General features: G+C 46.7%; 1 protein-coding gene across 5 annotated transcripts in view; it reads left to right on the forward strand.

The window, feature by feature from the left end:
- The window catches only part of CEP164 (centrosomal protein 164), a 114,337-nt gene extending 87,795 nt beyond the window's left edge, over nt 1–26,542 (forward strand). For 3 of the 5 annotated variants that reach the window (XM_075279696.1, XM_075279698.1, XM_075279699.1), the window contains 17 exons: nt 5,935–6,151; nt 11,181–11,258; nt 12,489–12,596; nt 12,730–12,861; nt 13,701–13,844; nt 14,107–14,190; nt 14,589–14,657; nt 18,118–18,281; nt 18,364–18,505; nt 18,732–18,802; nt 19,105–19,300; nt 21,874–21,981; nt 23,057–23,165; nt 23,269–23,598; nt 24,544–24,610; nt 24,921–25,043; nt 25,965–26,542. In XM_075279696.1, coding sequence (XP_075135797.1) covers nt 5,935–6,151; nt 11,181–11,258; nt 12,489–12,596; nt 12,730–12,861; nt 13,701–13,844; nt 14,107–14,190; nt 14,589–14,657; nt 18,118–18,281; nt 18,364–18,505; nt 18,732–18,802; nt 19,105–19,300; nt 21,874–21,981; nt 23,057–23,165; nt 23,269–23,598; nt 24,544–24,610; nt 24,921–25,043; nt 25,965–26,061 — 2,239 coding nt within the window. In that variant the 3' untranslated portion in view covers nt 26,062–26,542. The remainder of the gene's footprint in view (nt 1–5,934; nt 6,152–11,180; nt 11,259–12,488; nt 12,597–12,729; nt 12,862–13,700; nt 13,845–14,106; nt 14,191–14,588; nt 14,658–18,117; nt 18,282–18,363; nt 18,506–18,731; nt 18,803–19,104; nt 19,301–21,873; nt 21,982–23,056; nt 23,166–23,268; nt 23,599–24,543; nt 24,611–24,920; nt 25,044–25,964) is intronic. The other 2 variants (XM_075279697.1, XM_075279700.1) reach the window with 1 other exon arrangement.
- Nucleotides 26,543–26,811: the final 269 nt, after the last annotated feature.

A 26,811-nucleotide genomic window follows, 5' to 3' on the forward strand; every position in this document is an offset into this window, starting at 1 on the left:
GTTGGACCTGTGGCTTGAACTTGCCCTATATGCCTTGGAGGTGCTGTCCTGTCCTGCCGCCAGCGTCCTATCTGAGAGGGTGTTCAGTGCAGCCGGTGGCATCATCACTGACAAGCGCACCCGTCTGTCAGCTGAGAGTGCCGACCGGCTCACTTTGATAAAAATGAACCACCACTGGATAGAGCCTTCATTTTTGTGCCCACCTGTGTAAAGCACCCCAACATGAAACTCCATGTCTGTACTCAACCTCTCCAATTCCTCCGCATCCTCATACTCATCCACCATAAGCGTTGCACAATTCTGCTAATACTAGGCTCCCTCCAACATGATTTCCCCCAACTCTGCTGGTTAGAGGCTCCCTCCACCCTGATTTCCACCAACTCTGCTGGTTAGAGGCTCCCTCCACCCTGCTTTCCCACAACTCTGCTGGTTAGAGGCTCCTTCCACCATGAATTTGCCCAAACTGGGCTGTTTAGAGGCTCCCTCCACCATGAATTGGTCCAAACTGGGCTGGTTAGAGGCTCCCTCCACCATTAATTGGTCCAAACTGGGCTGGTTAGAGGCTCCCTCCACCATGAATTTGCCCAAACTGGGCTGTTTAGAGGCTCCCTCCACCATGAATTTGCCCAAACTGGGCTGTTTAGAGGCTCCCTCCACCATGAATTGGTCCAAACTGGGTTTTTTAGAGGCTCCCTCCACCATGAATTGGTCCAAACTGGGGTGGTTAGAGGCTCCCTCCACCATTAATTGGTCCAAACTGGGCTGGTTAGAGGCTCCCTCCACCATGAATTGGTCCAAACTGGGGTGGTTAGAGGCTCCCTCCACCATTAATTGGTCCAAACTGGGCTGGTTAGAGGCTCCCTCCACCATTAATTGGTCCAAACTGGGCTGGTTAGAGGCTCCCTCCACCATGAATTTGCCCAAACTGGGCTGTTTAGAGGCTCCCTCCACCATGAATTTGCCCAAACTGGGCTGGTTAGAGGCTCCCTCCACCATGAATTGGTCCAAACTGGGGTTTTTAGAGGCTCCCTCCACCATGAATTGGTCCAAACTTGGCTGTTTAGAGGCTCCCTCCACCATGAATTGGTCCAAACTGGGGTGGTTAGAGGCTCCCTCCACCATTAATTGGTCCAAACTGGGCTGGTTAGAGGCTCCCTCCACCATTAATTGGTCCAAACTGGGCTGGTTAGAGGCTCCCTCCACCATGAATTTGCCCAAACTGGGCTGTTTAGAGGCTCCCTCCACCATGAATTTGCCCAAACTGGGCTGGTTAGAGGCTCCCTCCACCATGAATTGGTCCAAACTGGGGTTTTTAGAGGCTCCCTCCACCATGAATTGGTCCAAACTGGGGTGGTTAGAGGCTCCCTCCACCATTAATTGGTCCAAACTGGGCTGGTTAGAGGCTCCCTCCACCATTAATTGGTCCAAACTGGGCTGGTTAGAGGCTCCCTCCACCATGAATTTGCCCAAACTGGGCTGTTTAGAGGCTCCCTCCACCATGAATTTGCCCAAACTGGGCTGGTTAGAGGCTCCCTCCACCATGAATTGGTCCAAACTGGGGTTTTTAGAGGCTCCCTCCACCATGAATTGGTCCAAACTTGGCTGTTTAGAGGCTCCCTCCACCATGAATTGGTCCAAACTGGGGTGGTTAGAGGCTCCCTCCACCATTAATTGGTCCAAACTGGGCTGGTTAGAGGCTCCCTCCACCATTAATTGGTCCAAACTGGGCTGGTTAGAGGCTCCCTCCACCATGAATTTGCCCAAACTGGGCTGTTTAGAGGCTCCCTCCACCATGAATTTGCCCAAACTGGGCTGGTTAGAGGCTCCCTCCACCATGAATTGGTCCAAACTGGGGTTTTTAGAGGCTCCCTCCACCATGAATTGGTCCAAACTGGGGTGGTTAGAGGCTCCCTCCACCATTAATTGGTCCAAACTGGGCTGGTTAGAGGCTCCCTCCACCATTAATTGGTCCAAACTGGGCTGGTTAGAGGCTCCCTCCACCATGAATTTGCCCAAACTGGGCTGTTTAGAGGCTCCCTCCACCATGAATTTGCCCAAACTGGGCTGGTTAGAGGCTCCCTCCACCATGAATTGGTCCAAACTGGGGTTTTTAGAGGCTCCCTCCACCATGAATTGGTCCAAACTTGGCTGTTTAGAGGCTCCCTCCACCATGAATTGGTCCAAACTGGGGTGGTTAGAGGCTCCCTCCACCATTAATTGGTCCAAACTGGGCTGGTTAGAGGCTCCCTCCACCATTAATTGGTCCAAACTGGGCTGGTTAGAGGCTCCCTCCACCATGAATTTGCCCAAACGGGGCTGTTTAGAGGCTCCCTCCACCATGAATTTGCCCAAACTGGGCTGGTTAGAGGCTCCCTCCACCATGAATTGGTCCAAACTGGGGTTTTTAGAGGCTCCCTCCACCATGAATTGGTCCAAACTGGGGTGGTTAGAGGCTCCCTCCACCATTAATTGGTCCAAACTGGGCTGGTTAGAGGCTCCCTCCACCATTAATTGGTCCAAACTGGGCTGGTTAGAGGCTCCCTCCACCATGAATTTGCCCAAACTGGGCTGTTTAGAGGCTCCCTCCACCATGAATTTGCCCAAACTGGGCTGGTTAGAGGCTCCCTCCACCATGAATTGGTCCAAACTGGGGTTTTTAGAGGCTCCCTCCACCATGAATTGGTCCAAACTGGGGTGGTTAGAGGCTCCCTCCACCATTAATTGGTCCAAACTGGGCTGGTTAGAGGCTCCCTCCACCATTAATTGGTCCAAACTGGGCTGGTTAGAGGCTCCCTCCACCATGAATTTGCCCAAACTGGGCTGTTTAGAGGCTCCCTCCACCATGAATTTGCCCAAACTGGGCTGGTTAGAGGCTCCCTCCACCATGAATTGGTCCAAACTGGGGTTTTTAGAGGCTCCCTCCACCATGAATTGGTCCAAACTTGGCTGTTTAGAGGCTCCCTCCACCATGAATTGGTCCAAACTGGGGTGGTTAGAGGCTCCCTCCACCATTAATTGGTCCAAACTGGGCTGGTTAGAGGCTCCCTCCACCATTAATTGGTCCAAACTGGGCTGGTTAGAGGCTCCCTCCACCATGAATTTGCCCAAACTGGGCTGTTTAGAGGCTCCCTCCACCATGAATTTGCCCAAACTGGGCTGGTTAGAGGCTCCCTCCACCATGAATTGGTCCAAACTGGGGTTTTTAGAGGCTCCCTCCACCATGAATTGGTCCAAACTGGGGTGGTTAGAGGCTCCCTCCACCATTAATTGGTCCAAACTGGGCTGGTTAGAGGCTCCCTCCACCATTAATTGGTCCAAACTGGGCTGGTTAGAGGCTCCCTCCACCATGAATTTGCCCAAACTGGGCTGTTTAGAGGCTCCCTCCACCATGAATTTGCCCAAACTGGGCTGGTTAGAGGCTCCCTCCACCATGAATTGGTCCAAACTGGGGTTTTTAGAGGCTCCCTCCACCATGAATTGGTCCAAACTGGGGTTTTTAGAGGCTCCCTCCACCATGAATTGGTCCAAACTGGGGTGGTTAGAGGCTCCCTCCACCATTAATTGGTCCAAACTGGGCTGGTTAGAGGCTCCCTCCACCATTAATTGGTCCAAACTGGGCTGGTTAGAGGCTCCCTCCACCATGAATTTGCCCAAACTGGGCTGTTTAGAGGCTCCCTCCACCATGAATTTGCCCAAACTGGGCTGGTTAGAGGCTCCCTCCACCATGAATTGGTCCAAACTGGGGTTTTTAGAGGCTCCCTCCACCATGAATTGGTCCAAACTGGGGTGGTTAGAGGCTCCCTCCACCATTAATTGGTCCAAACTGGGCTGGTTAGAGGCTCCCTCCACCATGAATTGGTCCAAACTGGGGTTTTTAGAGGCTCCCTCCACCATGAATTGGTCCAAACTTGGCTGTTTAGAGGCTCCCTCCACCATTAATTGGTCCAAACTGGGCTGGTTAGAGGCTCCCTCCACCATGAATTGGTCCAAACTGGGTTTTTTAGAGGCTCCCTCCACCATGAATTTGCCCAAACTGGGCTGTTTAGAGGCTCCCTCCACCATGAATTGGTCCAAACTGGGTTTTTTAGAGGCTCCCTCCACCATGAATTGGTCCAAACTTGGCTGTTTAGAGGCTCCCTCCACCATTAATTGGTCCAAACTGGGCTGGTTAGAGGCTCCCTCCACCATGAATTGGTCCAAACTGGGTTTTTTAGAGGCTCCCTCCACCATGAATTTGCCCAAACTGGGCTGTTTAGAGGCTCCCTCCACCATGAATTGGTCCATACTGGGTTTTTTAGAGGCTCCCTCCACCATGAATTGGTCCAAACTGGGCTGGTTAGAGGCTCCCTCCACCATGAATTGGTCCAAACTGGGGTGGTTAGAGGCTCCCTCCACCATTAATTGGTCCAAACTGGGCTGGTTAGAGGCTCCCTCCACCATTAATTGGTCCAAACTGGGCTGGTTAGAGGCTCCCTCCACCATGAATTTGCCCAAACTGGGCTGGTTAGAGGCTCCCTCCACCATGAATTGGTCCAAACTGGGTTTTTTAGAGGCTCCCTCCACCATGAATTTGCCCAAACTGGGCTGGTTAGAGGCTCCCTCCACCATGAATTGGTCCAAACTGGGGTTTTTAGAGGCTCCCTCCACCATGAATTTGCCCAAACTCTGCTGGTTAGAGGCTCAATCCACCCTGATTTTCAAAACAAATGTTGGTGCCAACCTCAACTTACTACAAGGGCCAAATTCACTGCTGGTGACAAGCTCTCCTCACTGCAAGTGCCAAATACACATGTTTCAAGGTGTTTTCCTACTGTCAGAGAGGTGGTATTGAGTGTGTAAAGTGTGTAGTTGTTAGGCTGTGATGTTGGGGTAATAGAGGGTCTTTGGTGTGTTAGATGCCCCCAGACATGCTTCCCCTGCTGTCCCAGTGTCATTCCAGAGGTGTTGGCATCATTTCCTGGGGTGTCATAGTGGACTTGGTGACCCTCCAGACACGGATTTGGGTTTCCCCCTTAACGAGTATCTGTTCCCCATAGACTATAATGGGGTTCGAAACCCGTTCGAACACACGAACATTGAGCGGCTGTTCGAATCGAATTTCGAACCTCGAACATTTTAGTGTTCGCTCATCTCTAGTAAGGAGGGATTGTCAGGCTTGATGGAGAATGTTGTATTTTGTTATTGAGGTTAAGTTTAAGTGAAAGGGACAAAGCTGCAATACCAAGCACAGCCATTATGTAATACAATACATACTAATGAAGAGGCTGCAGCTCTTGCACTAGCGCTGGAGTGCCAAGCCCCCACTGATCTAATATTGATGGCCTATCCTAAGAGTAGACTATTAGTATTAGCATATGGATATCCCTTTAAATTTTATTTTTTTTATGTTGATTTATCATATAGCAGGATCCTATATCTAGTACTGTTACTTGCACTACTTGTCGTTCTATATGTGTAGAGTATAAAGTGAACATGGCCTATACGTTGGCTATATACATTATATCGCTCTTGAGCACTTGTTCCATCCTACCCGCTAATGCACATGCACGCTTGGTTCCAGCGAGTATTCATGTGCTTTCAGTGGGAAGGTTGGAGTAAGCTTTTACCAGATGCTTCCGGTGAGGCTTATCTCCTTTAAGAACAAAAACAAAGGACATGTTGAAACCCAACATGACCAATCCTCTCCCGGATACCCTATATGCTGTCAGGTAAGTCTGGATGTATCCACACACATCACATGGGGTCATTCACATTGGACTCAGCCCTGGTGGATCTTGCAACTTTACTTCCATGTCTTAGATACAAACGCATTACATATTTTTTGCCTGCCACCTGTTCGCCACATTATTGTGGCAAAATCATTTTTTTTCTAACTTTTGTTAGATAAGCTGAAAGCAGTCTCTGCGCACTTTTCTATTTGTCGTCTTCTTGCAGGATCCGTGAAGAGGAGCTGAGAAAGAAGCGTATGCAGGCATTAGAGCAAATGGAGGAGTTTCAGGAGGAGAAGCTGCTGCAGGATAAAAATCATCTCTTAGAAAAAATGAAGAAAGAAACAGAAAATTTACTAGAACAAGAGAGAGAAAAGCTGCTGAGTGAAAGAGAATCAGCCCTCGAAAGGCTGAGGAAGAAACATGGACAGGAGACAGGGGAGGTAAGTGATCTGTTTCCGCCATGAATTCTGCTTTTTAGCTGTATTGTACATATATGATCAATGAATAGCAGAATGTCCATCAGATATTGTGCTAGAAGAACGTGGCTGGTTTCAGTGCAAGGACTTTGCATACTTAAAGGGGTTTTGCAGCTCCATATCGAGTTTTCATACTGATAAACTATCCACAAGATAGGTCATGACCTGTGGGGTCCGACACCTGACCCCGCATAGATCAGCTGTTATAGCAACTTTTAGGGGCGGATTCTTTTCATTAGTGGATTGTGTTGGAACCAAACTCAGGCTGGCAACACTTCAGTGATCTTAAAATGAAGCTGATACGATGTTATTTTCTATACTGTCTCGCTGGGCAGCTTTGATTCCTATCTTTTTGGGTCTTCTCTGCAGCTTATGAATGTGGAGCACCATCTATCTTATTTTCTCCAGCTGTGATCCCTTTGGCCTGTCCTTGAGCCCTATGACTTCCACCCACATTGCCTATTTTCTCTCCACAAAATGGCTAGACAGGTTTGGTCATAGGCCAAGCCAGTTGCTCGGTTCTCGGGTGTAGTGGCGAAGATGTCACTATGGGATAATCGGGGTCTGGAGCAGGAAGTTCTCACTGTGTGGCAACCTGTTCGGTGTGATGGGCCGGTTTTGTCACTGCTGGAAATAAAGGAGCCTTTTACATGCCACAGAGGGAGGTTTACTTGTGTTCAACTCTGACATGCCTTTAAATAACAATTTCTGCCACCGTCCTCGACCATCTCCACCTACTCTTTTGTTGGTATTCACCATTCTCAGGGTCCACGTGGCTTGTTGTCCACTATATACACACACCTGATGTCAGCTAAATTGGTACACAATTAAAAATATATATATGTCTATCAAATAGTAATATAGGGATAAAAAGTATCACGTGATACATTATATCCCCTGAGATAAACCAGGGAACCTGGAATAATGTGACATAGTTGCTGGTACGTTATTACTTAATGTACTAGAGATACTTATACCTCCTACCACAATGTGGAGTTCACCTAATATTCCCTAAATCTGGCACTATTCTTCTCCGTTCCCACAATCTAACAAGGCCTATGGATAGAGAGCAGATGTTCTCTCGTTCCTTTCGGGCAAGCCAAGCTGTGGTGTTCCGATCAGTGAATATCCACAGAGGATATTCCCAGTATGAGGCATCAGGTGCGTATCCTGAGTATTGGATGTCTATTCACCAGCTTAATGAAAGGCTTTTGTATATACCTGGAAAATAGGCAACAAGGAAAATATACATAATACCAGTGCTGGAGGAATCGGGTATGTCACATAGACAATCTAAACCAGAAGAAATTTTTCCTATTTAATGTAGAAAAATATAGCAAAATTCTGTTTTGTATATTTCCATTTTCTTGTCTTTGAGTTTCTAAAACTCAAAGCTTCAAAGTCTGTAAGCAGAAGCCGAGTAAATGAAGGTGAATCTCCACTTCTTATCACGTCTATCAATCCCCTGCTGACTCATTTCCTAATATATCTTTATAGTAATTTGTCTGATACAAAGCTCCAGATTCCCTGCTCAGAGTCACAAGATGAAATTGTGTCTGCCTGGAGCCACCACTAGGGGGAGCTTACTACATCATGTTTTACTAGTGAGTTCACCATATAACTAATATATACCATAGTAAGTGTTTAAGCCCCCTCTAGTGGTGACTGGCGGGGGCCAGTATGTTAAAGGGATTTTTTTTTTTTTTTTTTATAAATTCTTTATTTATAAACAATTTACAAGTAAGCAAAACAGAACAAAAAGGAAACAAGCAGGGCTGGAGCAACTGGACCCACGTAACAAAATCACAAATATAGATTCGTCCAAACGGACGAGACAATGCAATGCAATACAACGTAAGGCCAAAGTCAAAAACGGGAGGGGAGGATGGGGGGCAACCCCAAGCTGCAGCCATAAACCAGCCAACCGCAAGGAAACATCAGCTAGCCAGATCCCTGCACATTCGGGAACTCCAGAAGAGAATCCACGGAATCCGAGCGTCCATGTAGGCCTCCTACACGCCCTCATGAGGTCCTCCAAGACTCCGAACTCCTCTACGTTATGAAGCCGTTGGCGGAAGGAGGGGAGGATAAGGAGACTATCAGAGCGCCCAGGGACGAAAGTCCTGGCTTCACGGAGCACAGGATGAAAGGAAGACTTACTATAGGTGCAGAGAGGGAGGACTGAAAGGTGAAGCAGGAAGAGAGTCAGTGAGTATAGAGGAGAGATTTGAAAAACACCTGACTAACCACCCTACGGGCACCCTCCCAGGGCAAGCCTCGTAAACCTCTCAAGTAAGCAATCAAATTCTGGGAAGCTCCCTAGAGTCGGATCAAAAATTAGCAGCTATGGGACGTAACGGGGAACCTAGGAAATGGAAAAGGAAGGGCCGCCCCCTCACAAAGAAGTATCTCAAGTACAAAGGCCACAAGGATGGAGACAATCGGAGCAGGGCAGATCGGACATACTGGAGACAAAAGCAGTGGAGTCCATGGCTGGGAGCTGGGGTCCTGGAAGAGAAAGATAAAAAAAAAAAAGGGGGGGAGAGAACTGGAAAACCAAGAGAGACAAATACTAAACAAGCAGAGGTAAAGAGAGATAGAACGGACATAGAAGACAAGCAAATCCGCTCTAAGCTAATCCTGAGCGAACAACAATAAAAAACAGTGGGAGAAAGCCCACTCATGCAGGTCTCGAATGCACACCGCAGTATGCACCCAGAGAGCCGCCAATCCTAACTAGGTGGGGGCGGGCAAACCTGACTAACAGGGGTAAGTAGAACCATAATAGAGTGCTACCCATTCCCCAGTAAAAGGCAAAAGAAGGCACAGGAACAGGGCATAATAGAGTCCAACAGTGAAGCAAAGTCTCTGCAAAGGAGCTGTACTAGAAGGGTATCTCCCTCAAGGAGGTGGCGGAGCAGACTCCTCAGCACGGAGCGACTGGCGAGTCAGGGAGGTCAGGAAGATCCAGGAACCGTGCCAGGGAAGACACTTGATCCGGAGAATGCAAGGTGAACAGAGCACCATTACAGCGTATTTGAAGATGGAAGGGGTGACCCCAACAATAGGTAGCACCAGAGTCCAGTACAGCTTGCAGAACCAGTTTCAAAAGTCTACGCGTGGCCAGTGTGAGATGAGAGACATCGGGAAGCAGTTGCACTGGACTGTCCAGGAAGGATGTAGGACCACACTTCCGAGCCGCCTGAAGAATGTCCTCCTTTTTCTGGAAAAAGTGGACCCGGCAGAGGACGTTTTGTGGAATAGTAGCAGCCGCATGGCGGGGCCCCACTACACGGTGGACTCCGTCAAGGTTAATCTCCGTGTCCTTAGGGCGGGAGAGAACCGTGTTGAGGATGAAGGAGACAACAGACCGGAGTTCCACCGGGGGGACGGATTCAGGGATACCACACAGCTTGATATTGTTTTGCCGGCCCCTGTTCTCCTGGTCATCTACCTGAAGTAGGATGTGACGGTTTAGGGAATGTTGAGTGGACAGGGACTGCTCCACCGCCGTAAGGTGTTGATCAATTGACGATGTCTGCAATTGCTGGGTGGCAACTTGAGCCGAAAGGGACTGGAGCTCTGACTTAAACTCTGACATGAGCCTCTCCTGCTTTTCCTCAACTCTGCAGACAAAGGACTCCAAGTCTGACTTGGTAGTACAAAGAAGATCCCATATGTCCGACAATTTAGGACGTTTGGAATGATGAGACAACGATGCAGCAGCATGGCGTGAAGAATCAGACAAGTCAGAGGAGAATGGAGAACGGAGGGCCGCAGGAGTAGAAGTAAAGTCCTGATCCAGATTGGCTGAGATGGATATTGAGTCAGGAGCACCAGGCCGAAGAAGAGGATGGGAATGACCAGCATGTAGAGTCGGGCTCAGGGCTTGCGGAGGAGGACCCCTCATAACTGAGGAGAGGGGACCCATAGAGTAGAGTCCAACAACTTGTGAGGCCCTGCCAGGCAAAGCAGTGGGAGTCCCCATGGAATACATAGAGTCCTGCAACAAGGGCAGAAGGGACGAGGTAGTCCCAAGGCCAGGAGGGCACAGCCTATTAGGCAAGGAAGAGAGTCCAGGGGCCTTCTACAGGGATCCAGGGGAAGTCTACAAGGGCAGAGAGAGGCTGGGGCACTGTGGATGGCTGAGGAGTGTGCAGGCAGGAGGTCTGGAGCGGCGCCAACACGTGGTAGCCGCCTTTTTGGACACCAACAAGGAGGGGGATCAGTACCTGAAGCTGGGACGCCGGTTCTCCCTCCTTTGGCAACGGAGCAGGCATAGCAGGAGCCTCAGCGGGTGCAGGGAAAGCAGATATGCCGCAGCTGGTGAGAGGAGTGATTCCCCTCACTCTGTGCCGGCGCAATCTTGGTCCTGCTGGCAGGAGCAGAGGCAGGGACCGAAGACAGGAGATACCATGCCAACTGTGAGTCCAGACGCAGAGTGGAGGTGCCCTTGCGGCTAGGACAACGGACCATCGCTGCTAGGGAGGCCAGGAGAGGGATCAGACCACTGTAGGTAGGTGTAAGGCTGCCTGGGGTCCGGGAGCTGCTGTAGAAGATGTGTTCATGCGTGCATAGCTAGGCCACACCCTCTGTTAAAGGGAGTCTACCATTAAAACACTTTTTTTTCTGGTTGACACGTAGGAGTAGCCTTAAGAAAGGCTATAGGTAGGAAAACTAAAGGTAGGAAAACTACCTTTAAATGTCTTCTCCGCGGCGCCGTTCCGTAGAAATCCCGTTTTTCGTCGGTACGCAAATTAGTTCTCTTGGTGCGGGCCTCAGCGCTCAAACAGCACTGGGGGCATCCCCAATGCTGCAAGAGAACTCTGCAGCGCCACCTCCATCTTCTTCAGGAACGTCCTCTTCATGCGTCTTCTTCCAGCGCAGGCGGTCAAACTTGTAGGCTCTGCCCAAGCAATTCGGACCCCTTTATTCAGAATCATGGTAAAATGTACCTGGACTTGACTGACCCTTTTCTTCTTGTTTTATTCAGATTCTTGAGTCTTTGGAGAAAAAGCATTTGGAGGATCTGAATCGGCTGAAAACAGAAGCTCTTGAGAAACATCACAAGGTCTGAGCAGCAGGCACTTTGTACAATTGGTATTCTGTATTTTGTGGGCCTCACTAGTGGGTTATGTAGCATAATGCAAATACAGTACTTTTCAGACAATAAGACTAACCCCGGGTTTAACCTAGAAAAATTCCGAAAAATATTTTATATTCATTTAACCTTCCCTGGTGGTTAATAGAGTGGAGGAGTCAATGTCTCTGTTAGGTTAGGGAAGATAAAGGGGCTTTATAGTGTGTGGTGAGCACTGAGGTCAAGTGTAAGGTCTAGTGTACTAATGCTTTACAATAGCGACAGCAGGGAATGGGATGCTGGGAGGATTATCGATTCCTACTGCCACTAGTCTAATGTATCAAACATAGGGGGACAGATGAGGGTTTCTCCCGGCCACTCTGATTATTATGGGGCCAGGAGTCTGGACAGCTGGCAGTTGTGGTTGGCATTAGGGCCACAGTCTGCCAGCGACCCTATAGAGAGGATGGCTTCCTCTCTCCTGCCCTGCTCTGATCAGTATATGACAGGGAGGAGAGAGCTGAGCAGATGAACCGCTCTCACACGGAGTGGGAAAAGTGCCTTATTAGCGCCTCTCCCAATCATTAAAGGGGTTGTCCCATCTCAAGGATCCTATCTATACTGCTAGTTTATGTGGATTTAAGACTTTTCCTAAATACATTGCTTCAGCTAAACTGCTTTGTTACTTAAAGTGATATTCCATCTAGAACAACTTACCCCTTATAGGCAGGAGATGGATTAGCGTGCTCATTGGTGAGGTTTCAGCTGCTGGAACCCCCAGCGAGGAGGAGAAGAGGGGTCTTATTCCCCCCTCTGAATGGAGTAGCAGGGTAAGCATACCCACTGCTGCTTCATTCATTCTTTGTGAGACTTTGGGAGATAACCGAGTACAGTCCTTGGGTTACAGTGCACCCCCTGTTCTCATGAAGGTCTCATCGGTTGACCTCCCATTGGGCAGCAGGTTACCTACTATCATGTGGATGGGGGGTAAAGAGTACCTCTCTAATGGGGAATAGATGTTCTTACTTCAATAGAGATCTATGATATTAAATGGGAAGTATATGTTCCATACAGCTATGGACAGTCCTTGTATATAGGGATCAGTGTTTATGGCTCATCCACATTATCGGCTGTCCAGGCAAGTGTGTGACATGCTTACTTGTATGGTGTTAGATATAATCTCGTAGATTTTGTAACTAACAAACCTTTTATGTTCCTCAGGAAGTTTCTGACCTGCAGAAAATACAGGAAAAGGAGGATTCTGCAACACCAAGTGAATTTCACCTCGCTAACAAGAAATTGACCCAAGTATTGGACTTTGAAAAACAGGTATTATCTATACGTCTATTGATCGATTGATCAACCTACCAATCTGTCTATCTATCTATGTATCTTGTATCTGACTTTTGTCATCTACCATGTATAAGTGTTTCCAATGACTCCATTTCCTATTCTTATTTAGATGATGGACCTCCTACAAGAGAAACGTGAGGTTCTGCAGCAGGACCATGAAAGAAAATTAGAGCGTATGAGAGAGGAGCATGAAGAAGCCCTGGAGAAGATGCGGAATCAGCTGGAGGATGAAGTAAGTTGTGTCAGTGTTTATGCCTCTCTGTTAGACTAAGACAGTGTTGTGTAGTCATGGAACATAAGATTGCATTGTTGATCTACTGTATAGTCTGTAATGTTAATAAATGGGGTTGCATTGTACCCAGCAGTGCACATATAGCAGTTTATATAGCTATTTCTTCCTCCCCTTTCATCCCATACATATGCATACTCCACTTGACTGAGCATGCATGTGTTATCAGCAGGGAGAGGAGAATAAGCCACTGCCAGGCACCATTAGTGGATGGACCTTTGACAACATAGGGTCAGGTGTATTCTTTCTCTTGACATCTGAGGGGAGTTGGGAAACCTCCATATACATTAGGTGGGCTTTCGGTTCAGTTAAAATCAGTGGGTTTGTCCGACGCTCACCTAATGTATATGACTAGCGTCATTTCTTTATGTCTTGTACATAGATGTACAGTAAAGCCAATGTTTTCTGAAACAAGGCTATAGAAGGTGGAAGCAGAAATACAATATAAGGAGAGAACATACGAACCCTGTGCTGATGGGGCTCTGCTTACATATAGCTGGGTTAACTCTTAGGGTCAGTTCACACCGAGTTTTTTGCAATTGGATTTTGACATGAAATGTGCCTGAAAAAACACCTCCCGTTCATCTCAATGGGAGTCTCTAGCAGTTTTTTTTCAGCTCATGGAGAAAATAAAGCAACATGACCTATCCTCAGACGGGTTGCACGGCTGTGCCAGCCACAGCGTCCACGGCTTGCATGCATTGCATCGGCATCCCGTCACAGCTATTTGCGCGACAGGAATTTCCTCTTCACTTTCCGCTGTGTGAACTGACCCTACTGTCTACTTTTAGGAGCAGACCCAGAGGTCGCAGATGCTGGAAAAATTAAAAGATGAATTGGGGAGGATGATGCGTGTCCATGAACAGGAGCTGGAAATCCAACGGCAGGAACAGGATAGGCGTCTAGAAGAAAGGCAGCGCAGTTACCAGGATCAGGTAATGCCAAATCATGTGCCACTTCACTACTGTTATATCATTACTGGGGTTGACCCGATCTTGAGATTTCAGGATCGTTTTTAAAATCCAATTTTCGATCATTTTCCAGGCGATCCCGATCGTGAAATTTGCTCGATCGCTGGTCGGGATCCGATCTTTCCCGATCGCTCAACCCTAGTCATTACTTATACCTTATGAGCATGTGATGTAGTGTCTTTTGTTATATAATATCTATTGTTTAATGTGTCATCTCTTTTTGTAGGAGAACAAGCTCCAAGATTTAGAGCAAAACCTGGAGATCAGAAGAAAACAGCTATTACTGAAGACAAGCCAATTGGACGGCCAGGTAACCTTCTACTTAGTTAGCGGCAGCTGTGAAACTTGAGGATTACAACCTAAGGTGCAAGAGCCAATCTTTCTTTCTTTCTTTCTTTCTTTCTTTCTTTTTTTTTTATATATAGCGCCAACATTTTCTGCAGCACTTTACAGATATTGTCATAAGCAGGACAATCTAAATTCCTTATCAGTATGCCTTTGTATATTCTCCCGTTTACCCGGGTTTTCTTCTACAATACAAACTCCTTGCAGGTGTTGTCCTTGGCTGGACACGAATCTAGGACTTCAGTACTAACCACTGAGCCACCATATAATGACTAGTGATTCTTAGTATACCTTACATGCTAAAAATATCAGTGCCTGTCAGTTATGATTGTTAGGTGATAGGTGTGATATCGTTTCTTTTAGGAAGAAGCTTTGGCACAGAAAAAAGAAGCACTAGAATTTCAAGAGAATGAGTTACAGAAAAAATCAGAGGTGAATTTACATGCCGAACAAATATATGAGGTTATGGATGTATGAAATACGAGTGTAACATCCTCAGTTGAGTTTAGGTTCATTCTACATTGGGCTTTACATGCATGATGGATTGTAGGACAGTCCTCGCTGTCCGTGTCACCATGGCCTTAGGTTGCACCAAGCTTGCAGTCACTATGTTGCAAAATATTTTCACTGACTCAATTATGCCTTGGATCTTTACTCTCCAGATGCCTTATCATATTGCTTAGATTACTGATCCTGCTTATACTGTGCATAACATGGCAAAAAAAACCCTGTAGTAATGGTCTTCGTACACATGGCTGCCAACAATCAGCTCCTTATTGATATAAATAATACTTATGTTTTTGCAGCATTTCACTGGGGGACACAGTAACCATGGGTATAGACCTGGTCATTAGGAGGCGGACACTAGGAAACAAAAAAGTGGTTGGCTCCGCCTACACAGTCTATACCCTCTTACTGGTAGAATGCTCAGGCAGTTTTTTTTTCCTAGTGTCGTAGGAGGCAGTCACGACCTATCTCAGGTCTTTCTGTCTTACATCGTTTTTATTTTTATTTTCCTTTTCAAGGGCAGGGGTTTGTCAGTGTACATGCTACACTAGTCATTTCCCCTGCAGGCTCAAGCGCTCTGTTTCAGAGCGGCGCGCAGTCACCCAGTCCCCTGTTGCTGCATCAGCGGTTGGAGTTACGGTGACCCCACCGAGGGGGTGAGTCTGTGGCGCCTGAAGACGCTGGACGGGTAAGTATTAAAAGGCTGGCGGTAAATGTTCCTTTCTGGTCTGGTGTCACCTCAGTAGATGGAATCAAAAATTTGGAATCTTCGGTCCAATGTTTCACACCTGCAGAGGAGGTCACCATGTGCCATGTGGTTCTGCATGCGTGTTCTGGGCCTGATGGTCTCCTCCTTCAAGGCCGTCCCTTATGCCCATTTCCATTCAAGGCCCTTTCAGTTGGCAATCCTGGCACGTTGGGACCGGTGCCAGTTCAGCCTGGACCGCCAAATCCTATTTCCGCCTCAGGAGGAAGCCTCGCTTCAGATCAATTTGCTGGAGTTGAGAGCCATCTTTTGGGCTCTGTGTCATTGGACCCCTCTTCTCTGGGACAGGCCAGTCCGCATCCAGTCGGACAATTCCACGGCTGTGGCTTATCTCAACCATCAGGGCGGGACTAGGAGCAGGGCAGCTTTTCTGGGAGCCTCCCACTCTCTAAGATGGACAGAGGTTCATGTCCCCGCCCTCTCAGCGGTCCACAGTCCAGGGGTAGACAATTGAGCCATAGACTTTCTCAGGCGGGGGGAGTGTCTCGATCTGGGCAAATGGTCCTTCCATCAGGGGGTGTTTCTCCACTTGAGCTTCAGGTGGGGCTGTCTGGAGGTCATCCTTTCCCCTCTTCCTCTCCTCCCTCAGGTTCTCAAGAAACTCAAGGTCGAGGGGGTTCCTGTGATCCTGGTGGCTCCAGTCTGGCCTCGTCGAGCGTGGTACGCAGATCTCATGGCTCTGGTAGCAAACGCTCCCTGGCCTCTGCCTCTACAAAAGATCTGCTCTCTCAGGGGCCGCTATTCCATCCTTCTTTACATCGGCTGCGTTTAACAGCGTGGCTGTTGAAACCGAGGTGTTGAAGCGCCGGGGTTTTTCTGAGCCTGTTATTCGGACTATGATTAGGGCCAGGAAGCCTCAATCAGAAAAGATATATTACCGCACCTGGAAGGCCTACATCCGTTGATGTGAAGCGGAAGAGTGTCATTCTCTTTTTTTTCTTTGCCTAGGGTACTAGCATTTTTGCAGTCTGGGCTGGACCAGGGTCTTGGTCTGTCTACCCTGAGGGGTCAGGTCTCGGCGCTTTCCATTCTTTTCCAGAAGGCTATTGCCTTCTTACCTCAGGTAAAGACTTTTCTTCAGGGGGTAGCGCATTGTGTTCCTCTGTACCTATTGATCCTTGGGATCTCAATCTCGTCTTAGAAGTTCTACAGACTCCTCCTTTTGATCCGCTAAGGGACATCTCTCTTCGCCTGCTTTCTTGGAAAGTGGCGTTTTTGGTCGCTATCACTTCTATTCGTAGGGTTTCTGAGCTGGCGGCTTTGTCACGCCAGCCCCCCTTTCCTGGTTATACATAAGGACAAGGTTGTGCTTCGTCTCCCTCCATCCTTCCTTCCCAAAGTGGTGTCCTCTTTCCATCTCAATGAGGACATTGTCCTGACATCTTTTTGTCTGGCACCAAAGCATCCTCGGGAGCACTGTCTCCACTGCCTGGATGTGGTCCGGGCAGTCAGAGTCTACCTGGCTCTCACTGAGCCATTTCGGCGCTGTGATTCTCTTTTTTGTTCTTCCAGAAGGATCCGGGTAGGGATCCTCCCTTCCGGGTGACGGCTCATTCGACTAGGGCTGTTGGTGCCTCCTGGGCTGTTCGGCATCAGGCTTCCGTTCCCCAGGTCTGCAAGGCTGCCACCTGGTCTTCAGTTCACACTTTCACTAAGTTTTATCAGTTTCATTCTGTGTCTTCTGCCGATGCCTGTTTGGGTCGAAAGGTTCTTCAGGCAGCAGTGCGCTGATTGTTCGCAAGGTTGCCTGAGTTTTCCCTCCCTCTGGGGCTGCTATTGGACGTTCCTTGGTTACTGTGTCCCCCAGTGAAATATTGCGAGAAAAAGGGATTTTTGTGTACTCTCCTGTAAAAATCCTTTCCTCGTTGTTTCACTGGGGGACACAGGTCCTCCCCCCCCCATATTAAGTTTTGGCACAGGGTTGGGGTTTTCTTTTCCCTTCACGAGTTTAGGTTTTTTGGAGGTTTTTGGTTCCATATATATTGTTCATTTGGGGACTCTCTCCTACTGCTATGGTACAAAACTGCCTGAGCATTCTGCCAGTGAGAGAGTATAGCCTGCGTAGGCGGAGCCAACCACTTTTTTGTATCCTAGTGTCCGCCTCCTAATGACCAGGTCTATACCCATGGTTACTGTTTCCCCCCAGTGAAACGAGAAAAGGATTTTACAGGTAAGTACACAAAAATCCCTTTTTTAGAAGGGTCCCTAGAAAAGTCTGTGCACCTCTTCCTTGCCAGAAATCCCAGTGATCAGAAATGAGGGACTATTTCCCTGCAGTGCCCCCTGAGGAGGGATAAAGCATTACACAACCCCCATACAAATGAGTGGGTTACCCATGTAATGCAGGACAGAACCGATCCTCTAGTCAGAGAGACACTCTTTGTTACCACTGGACTGAGAGATGAGTTAACAGTCTATTAACACAGAATACCCTAATGGGGTATAGAAAAATTGGTTTTATATTCTAAACAATGACCAATTTAGTCTTTTTTAGGATAATCTTTTAACACTCACCAATAGACGTGTCCATTATAAATAACAATAGGAAATGAAAGCTTTGCCCTCCTTTTTGGTCTCATTATTTCAAGACATTTACATATTGCTCTCAATACCCCATAGAGTGTCAAGAGTCAAGAAGCTGCAGTGAAGGAGCAAAGGCAAGTCAATGAATTAATACAGCGGAAACACAAGGAACTCGAGGAACTACAAGATCATAAGGCAGAGCTGGAGGCCCAGATAGAGCTCCTCCAGGGCCGATACACCCGTCTTCAAAAATTGGCAAAGTAAGACCTTTTTAGTCTGCTACATATAAAGTTACCAAGTTTTGTTCTATAAGACCAATGCTAACCCATGTACTGTCTACAGTGACCTGGAGGAAGAAGTGAGCAAGAAACAGGAGGACCTGAAGGAGTTAAAGATGGAGGGGAAAGTCAGTCCGGTGGAAAAAGAGCTCCGTGTAGAAGATCTGACAAAGACAAACAGCCTCATCCAGTCCATGGCCTCTCCTGTGAGTATATTACTAGTCACTGTTACAAGGGTATTTCAGTCCAGATGTCAAGCTTGTATGTAAGTTGCTGGGCATCAGATGGTAACCTCTGCAAATTTCCCACCTGTTGTACAGTAGTGTTCCTCCGTAGCCAGTGTCAGAGTGGAAGGAAGACAGGGTCTGGACAACCCCTTTCATTACTGATGGCATTTGACTGACATAGGTTTCTTTCTCCCCTTTATCACAGTACCGCACAGAGCTTCCAAAAGCATCTTCAACCCCTATACGTATCCCTGGATTGGACTCCAACGTTGATGAGTAAGTTCGCTCCATATATGATATTAATTCCTACTGTTCAAGACCAAGAACTGCAAGAAACTTCAAGGGTCCAACGGCCCCAGTTAGAATGGAGCGGAGGTTGCACATGTCCATTGCGGATCCATTCACCATGGCTGTTCTTGGCTATCTTAGTCTCATAGATCTGAATGGAACAGCAGCATGCATGCTTGACTGACTCTCCAGACAGGGGACATGAGACCCTTGTTTTTGTAATAGATTATTTAGGATAAGCATTAATCTAACGCCTCTCTTTTGACCTCTGCCTCATATCTCTCTTGTAGCGTGCGATCTTACATATCATCACAAGGAGCTTCAATCCAAAAGGCCAAGGATTTTCTACGTCTGCAGACCCGCTCCATGTGCCGACGACAGACTTTGCTCAAAGCAGCCAAACAACAGTGGCGTCACAACATGCAGGAGTCTCCGGATCCACAGGAGTCCCAAAAACTAGAGGGCATAAGGAAGAACCTAGAGGAGGTAACCTAGAAATAGTCAACCATTTAGTATATTGTACTATGCAGTATAAAGAGACTTTTCAGGGTCTGCTCACATATTGCGTTCACTTTACATGTAACAGATGTGCGCACATACTGAACATATCCAGGCACCCCCTTGTGTCTAGGATTTGCCAAAAGAAGTAGCTTTTTGGCATTGTCTGGGTCAATTTATGTAAGCATAGCCTTTTCTTATTTATGTGTAGGCAAGGGTCGTCTGCTACACTTTCTACCGCAGAGAGGAACACTACAAAATTGTGTACCATGCTTGTTTTTAATGGCTTTGGTATACCAATGTATTGTAGTGATATAGTGACACATTTTAGAAGCTTCCATTGGAGTTATGCATGAGGGAAATCTGATATATACCACAGACAGAAACTAAACCCCCCCCAAATGTGAACAGACCCTAACACTCTCATACACGGCATCTAGTGGGAATCGGCATCACTGGTATAACGTGTCCATCGTCTGACTATGAGCAGGTCATCTGTTCATTACAGTGAGTTCTCATGATGTCTCCCCAGTCTTATGTAAGGTTATGTACATTTACATGCAGGTCTTTTCATTAAAATTAACGCTCTAAAAAAGTGGAGCGATTGCCCATGTGAGCCAAGCAGTTTCCAGGTCTTAGGTTTTTTAGGATTTCTCACAAAATAAAAGCAGCAACATGATTGGTTGGTCCCGGCAGATCCTAAATTTTACACTTGCACTAGGTGCTATGTTATGGTAATAAGTACGGTATAGAAAGGACTGTATTGTTTAAGGACAAGATTATCATGACTTCCTCAACAAGTTTAGGGCGCGTTCACTCCTGCGCCCGGTCTCCGCTTTCAGGTTTCCGTTTTCTGCCCGAGAAACTGGACAGGAGACGGAAACCTGCAGTCACTTTTCAAACCCATTCACTTGAATGGGTTTGCAAAGTGTCCGCCCGTGAGCGTCTTCTGGTCTCTGCTGCAAAACAGTTTTTTTTTTTTTTTTTTTTTTTTTTTAACTGGACACAAAGTCGGACGTGCAGGACTTTGTGTCCGGTTAAAAAAAACTGTTTCGCCACGGAGAGCACAAAACGCTAACGGGCGGACACTGACTGCTGGGTTTTCGTCTCCTGTCAGCAGAAGACGGAAACCTGAAAGCAGAGACCGGGGCGCAGATGTGAACCTAATCGGTCACGTTGTATTTGCAGTCTTCTCTGCAGGCAGCCTCTTATAGATCAAGGTGAGCCAATGGATATATAGTTTTGAGGCAGAATATTCATTTATAACTCCGAACTTCTATGGGTGAGTAGTGGGCAGTCTTATTTAGTGATTGACAGCTACCTCTGTATGCACACTCCTACAGGTAGGGCTGTCACAGTGTAGGACCGCCCACTAGACTCCTAAGCACAGAATGAGAAGAGATATGAATGAATAAAACTATATATCAATCTGCTCCGCTCCTCCTGTTCTATAACATGCTGCCTAGAGGTCAGAAACATTGATTATTTTGACAGGTTTCTCTAAAAAGTGTGCCAAGTAAAGAAAGAAACTTCAGAGCCATATCTGATAAGAATGGGGCTGAGCTGCAGTATCAGGCAAAGCTACACATATGGTTGTTCCAGCAAACCCTGTACCACACTTGTTTTCTGTATTCACCCACCATATCAGGCCATAAACACTTAATATTACCTCCATGGTTAATATCTTCAGATTACGGTTATCAGGATTAGAAGTCCTTTACATTCAGCAGGATTTGGCAGCTTAGGAATCATACTGTTATTTTATGGAAGGCCTTGAGGGCCCAGTCTCCTCTCCCTCTTCCCATAAGAGTGCTGGCAGTTTTCAGGCACCACGAGAAGAAGCAGGCATCTGTCACACAGGGAGGAGGCCAGCTAAAGGAACGGGAGAGGAGAAGGTAAGCCTCCAGATCAGCATGTTATTCTCTGCAATATACTACGCCTTGGTTCACAGCAGCATGATCATTACTGTTCAGTCAGTTCATGCTTAAAGGCAACCTGCCACATTCAACATGGTGTCTGACCAGCAGGCAGTATAGTACAGAGCAGGAGATGCCGAGAAGATTGATATATTGTTTTCATTTTATTTAGGAGTCCAGTGGGTGGTCAAGCTCAGTGATTGCATGAGTAAGCCCGCCCACTGGACTCCTAATCATTGATCTCAATAGATGACCAGTTATACTCCTTTTTATCCTCATAAAACTCTATATCAATCTTCTCAGTTACTCCTGCTCTATAACATGCTGCCTGCAGATCAGTCACCGTGTTCAATATGACAGGTTCCCTATAAGGTATAAATGCTCTGTATGATGTGGGACAGCATTTAACCAACTATAATACGACTACTCGGCATCGTTGTACAGAGCAACCTGTTCATTGCCAGTGTGTCCATACTCCTCATCTTGATGTGCAGCGTGTTCATTGTATGGAGAGCACCATGTCTGTGTCACTGTATTAAAAAAGGGGCTCCTCCATCATTGTGGAAAACATTGTGTTCATTATTCATGTCGTAGTATGTTTGCACAGAAGCTAGAAATCTTAATACATCGCCTGTTTTCCTGCAGGAATCTCGCAACCTGAAAGACATCCGCACCACAATGGAAAAGGGGCACATTTTGCTGCAGGAGAAGGAGCAGCGTCTGCAGGAGCTGGAGGATTCGCTCCTTGAGGAGGTAGAAGCCACTGTAGTGCGCAGCCCTGACATATGCCGCCCTCTGCCCTACTCAAAAATAGAAAATCATATGCTGTCAAGTGAAGGCTTATATGCAAACAAATGTGTTTTATGCCATATTGCAGGGTGCTTGTTGGAGTTCTCACTTTACTATCATCTCCGAGGGGCAGTCCATATTCATCATGATGCACGACAGCCTAAAATGTACATTCACACATCTGTGACCCGGAGCAGTGGCTGGCACAAGCACTCTCATGGGGGCAGCAGTCACACAGCAGATGGTGGGCTTGGCATGCAACGCTAGAGAAAGATATAGGGCTTTACTGCAGAAGTCATTTCCAGAAAATTATGTTAAAGCAGTGACCCATAAATACTGAATAGGAGAACTTACTGGAAAGCTAAAAATTTTGAGGTAGTAAGTGCTTGTCTTGTCTTATGATTGAAAGGAACCTATCCCAAAGTATATGCTGTCCTATGTGCAGGAAGCATGTTATAGGGCAGGAGGAGCTGAGCAGATTTAGTAGAAGGATATGGTCACACAAGCGTTCAGGGACTCCATCCCCCATTTAGCCCCCCATTTAGCTTGAAAAATGCGGAGCTGGACTTTTCTCTTGGCGGAAACCTGACAGACCCCATTATAGTCTACGGTGTCTGTGGGTAAATGATTTTTAAGTGGATAGGGTTTCCACTTGGGGACACGAAGAACGGAAACCCAAACTCCAGTGTAAACCTAGTGTCACATGTCATTTTTTTTTTTCATTTTGATCTCTGCTCTATTTGGGTTTAGGAGTCTAGTGTGCGGTCCTGCTACTGACAGAAAGCCTTCATGAGCTCAGACAACCATTGCAGAAACCTTAGTCCATATCATAGAGCACGACCCTTATGGCTGTCTTACTGAATACATTCAGCGCATGCACGTATACACACACACAGCAGATTACAGCCTGTAGCTACATATATGTTGGGTGCATTCACTTACCGTTTAGCGCCTGCGTGGAAGTGGATGCCGCTAGGAATGGCTGAGGAAGCTATCATGTGGATTAGTCACTATTACCGTCACTCTTCCTCTTCTTAAGGTGTCAGAAGATGATACGCTAAAAGCCAGAAGGAACAAAAAAATAGTGACCTTTGATGTCAGTGACTCAGACGACACCAGTAGTGGGACCAGTATGGACGTCTACAGAGGTGACACTCCATTACCTTGCTTATTACGTTCTGTCCTCACCTTTATGGTGAGGTTTGTCCTCCAGCTTTATGGGTACTGTTATGTAAAAATATATTTCAACAGGTGATATTCTGGGGTCACAGGCCAGTCTTCCTGTAAAGGTCCAGCATCTAACAGAGTCTCTGCGAAACCTCACAGCCGAGCTGAACAGCGTTTTATCATCGCTATCCTCTGACCCGCAGTCTATACTCCATACCCACCACCAGCCTCCGTCCGTGACAGGCATCCCCGTTTCAGCCTACGCAACACTGTCCAGAATCAATCCTGAAATTGGCGGACATTCACTATCTCAGTGGGCTTGGAGAACTGGTGTCCACTCCAGCACTGCTTCATCCTCTGCTGCCCAGACAGTGGACGCCATCATGGCGGAGAAATGGAGGAAGTATTTCCCAGGTGGGAGAGCTTGTGATATGATGTGATGACCACTTTACTTTACAGTAGGGTCTTTTTTCCCTAATATGTTAGGCATTTACTTTATTACTAGGTATATTCTTAAGGGGATCCTATCATTGGATACCCTTTTTTCTGACTAACACGTAGGAATAGCATTAGGAAAGGCTATTCTTCTCCTACCGTTAGAAGTCTTCTCCGCGTCGCCGTTTGGTAGAAAACTGGGTTTTCTTCGGTATGCAAATGAGTTCTCTCGCAGCACTGGGGGTGGTCCCCAGTGCTCAGCCATTTTCTTGTGGTCGCTTACACAGTAAGCTGGTGTAAGCGGCCATTTTTTCTTTTGACCACGGGGTATGCACAATTGGCTTCGCCTGAGGCCCAATGGCAGAGCCGACTGCACATGCCTAGAAGATTGAAACCCAGGCCAGAAGAAGACACAGGGAGAGAGCGTTCCAGAAGAAGATGGAGGTGGCGCTGGAGACTTCTCTCGCAGTATTGGGGATGCCCCCAGTGCTGTTTGAGCGCTGAGGACCGCCCCCAGTGCTGTGAGAGAACTCATTTGCATACCGAAGAAAACCTTGATTTCTACCGAATGGCGGTGCGGAGAAGACATCTAAAGGTAGGAGAAGAATAGACTTTCTTATGGCTATTCCTATGTGTTAGTCAGAAAAAAAGGGAATCCAATGATAGGATCGCTTTAAAGGGGAACCCATCATGTTAAACAATGTCTAATCTGCATTAGGTTATACAGCAGGATTTGCTGAGCAGATTGATATATAGTTTTGGGGCATACGTGTCAGTATACCTTGCATTTTATTCATTTAAATCCCTGTTAATTCTGGGGTTAGGAGTCCAGTGGGCGGAGCTACTGACAGCTTTCCTCTGACTGCGGCCATAATAGCTGTCACTCTAACAGCAATGAGTTTTGTGTCTTTATCTGTTTTTCAGGGGGGACGCCTTTACTCAGCGAGCAGCCTCTACGCACAGACAATAAATTGGGATATGTTTCAGCCGAGTGAGTCACAAACTTCTCAGTAATTCAGTAAAATCTGTATACACCGTGGCATGGGTCCTGGCAAAGGCATTCAGCTTATGGGATATATAGAATTTGTTGTTTTCAGATGTGTTTAGTTTATTTTTCTATATTATCTAAGGAAAGGGGGAAATTTGAATTTTTATATTTTTTTTGTATACTTTTTTTTTTCTTTTTTTTTTCCTCTAAGCCTTGGCTCATGATTTCTACGGCATTAGTGACTGTATTGTCTCTTTGCCATATTACCAGAGGGCCTATTATATCTGTCATTTACATGTGATCTCTCCTGTAGGGAGCAGCTCAAAAACATGCAGAGTGCAACGTTACGAGCCCAGCACACAGATAAGCAGACCATGCAGGCCATGATCGAAACCAACAAGAAATGGCTGGAAAATTACAAGAATGACCCCAAGGTGTATCCTTATAATCCACTGGTGTCTGGAATCTCTTTGGTAAAGGATGGAGTATTTAAAGGGGCTTTGTGAAAGGAATTATTTGACAATTGACGGTCTATCCTTTAGATAGGGTATTTATTAGATTGGCTAACTATGGGCGCTCCGCAGACCAGCTGTTTCCAGCAATGGGCAGCTATAGGCATTCAATTGTGCAGAAACGCACACATGCAACCATTGCCCCATTCAAATGGGAAACGTGAAGTGTGGTGGGACCCCCAGCGGTCAGACCCCTACCTATCCTGTGGACAGCCCCTTTCACTTACTTGAGGGCTGGGGACTGCAACCATAGGATCATAGTGTGATATATTTTCCCTGCAGATGTTAATAGGGCTTTTGCAAGAATATACATAGAGCACTTATCCTAAGGAGAAACCATTACTGTGTGAAAGGTGGGTCTGTAGGGACCCTCCCCAATATCATAACATGTATCCAGGCCCAGCAACTCCTCTGTATACACTGCTGGTGGGGCTGTAGGGACCCTCACCAATATCATAACATGTATCCAGGCACAGCAACTCCTCTGTATACACTACTGTGCCTGATAGTTCAGTTACATCATAGAGTTTTGTGGACTCTTTATTGCAGTGATTGAGGATTTGGGGGTTTGGGCTCGCACAGATCGCACAAAGAAGGTCTAGCCTATGGAATATATATTGTAAATGGACCTGTGTATTGTTTAGACTTGAATATAATATACAATATAGTAATATAACATATAATAAGTAAGATATTTTTACTTATGTTTCAGTACTTTGTGTCCTCCTAATATAATATATACAAATAAAATCACCAAGAATCTTACTTTTAGCCCATGATGACTGGTCATTGACGCTACAAGATGGCCTCTGCCACATCTGGGCCTTCCTTAACTAACTGCACAGTCTTCTTCCATCACGTATGAACAGATCTCCAACGGGAAAGGGATTTTTGCAGCTCGGTTTGGATGAAAATGACAAAATCAAAGTCTACCATTACTAGCAGTGTAACACGTCGGCGGGCCAGGAGCCGACGCGACACTTTTTTCATTCCATATATACTCTACTGTATGTGATGCCGGAGCTTACAGAATTATATTGGGATTGTCATCCATGCAGTTCACCAAACTGAGACAGAACATTCCTGAAACGTCCAGAGGATTCTGCAGGTTACGAGGACGCTAAACCTAACGTACGGTATACTCTCAGAATCTTTGCTGCGCCATTGGATCAGTATATTGCCTGCGAGCTGTTATGTCAAGCCGCAAAGAAGAATTGTGTTATTGGGAGGACTCTAGAAAGTCTACAAAAATGTCTGCCGCATGATCGCTTTTATATCTCCTATGTTCTGGGGACATCGGAAACCTCTACATCCATATGAATGAGATTAGTAGCAATCCTTATAAGCTGCGCTTCTTTGTGTTACAAACCTGAGGTTTAGTGTTCCTTTAAAGAATAAGAAAGGGCATTGCATAAATAACAACTTCCTACAGTACATTATTATGGCAGACACTCCCTTTATCATCTTAGTGCAGAATCAGGGACTGGCCCCGTCCCCAGCACTGCATCGCCATCCTGTCGCGGGTAGCCGAGCAGATCGTTCACAAGGCGGAAAAGGTTTCCGCCATGTGAACATACCCTTTTATTTCCAATCCTCTGCATAGACATAGATTACTATGTAACATTATTATTGTCTGCGGCCACCACTGGGGTAGCTCCAGGAGTTTACTGCATATGGTTTTACTATTAAGAG

This window comes from Leptodactylus fuscus, chromosome 6, assembly GCF_031893055.1.
Source record: "Leptodactylus fuscus isolate aLepFus1 chromosome 6, aLepFus1.hap2, whole genome shotgun sequence".
NCBI classification, from domain to species: Eukaryota; Metazoa; Chordata; class Amphibia; order Anura; family Leptodactylidae; genus Leptodactylus; species Leptodactylus fuscus.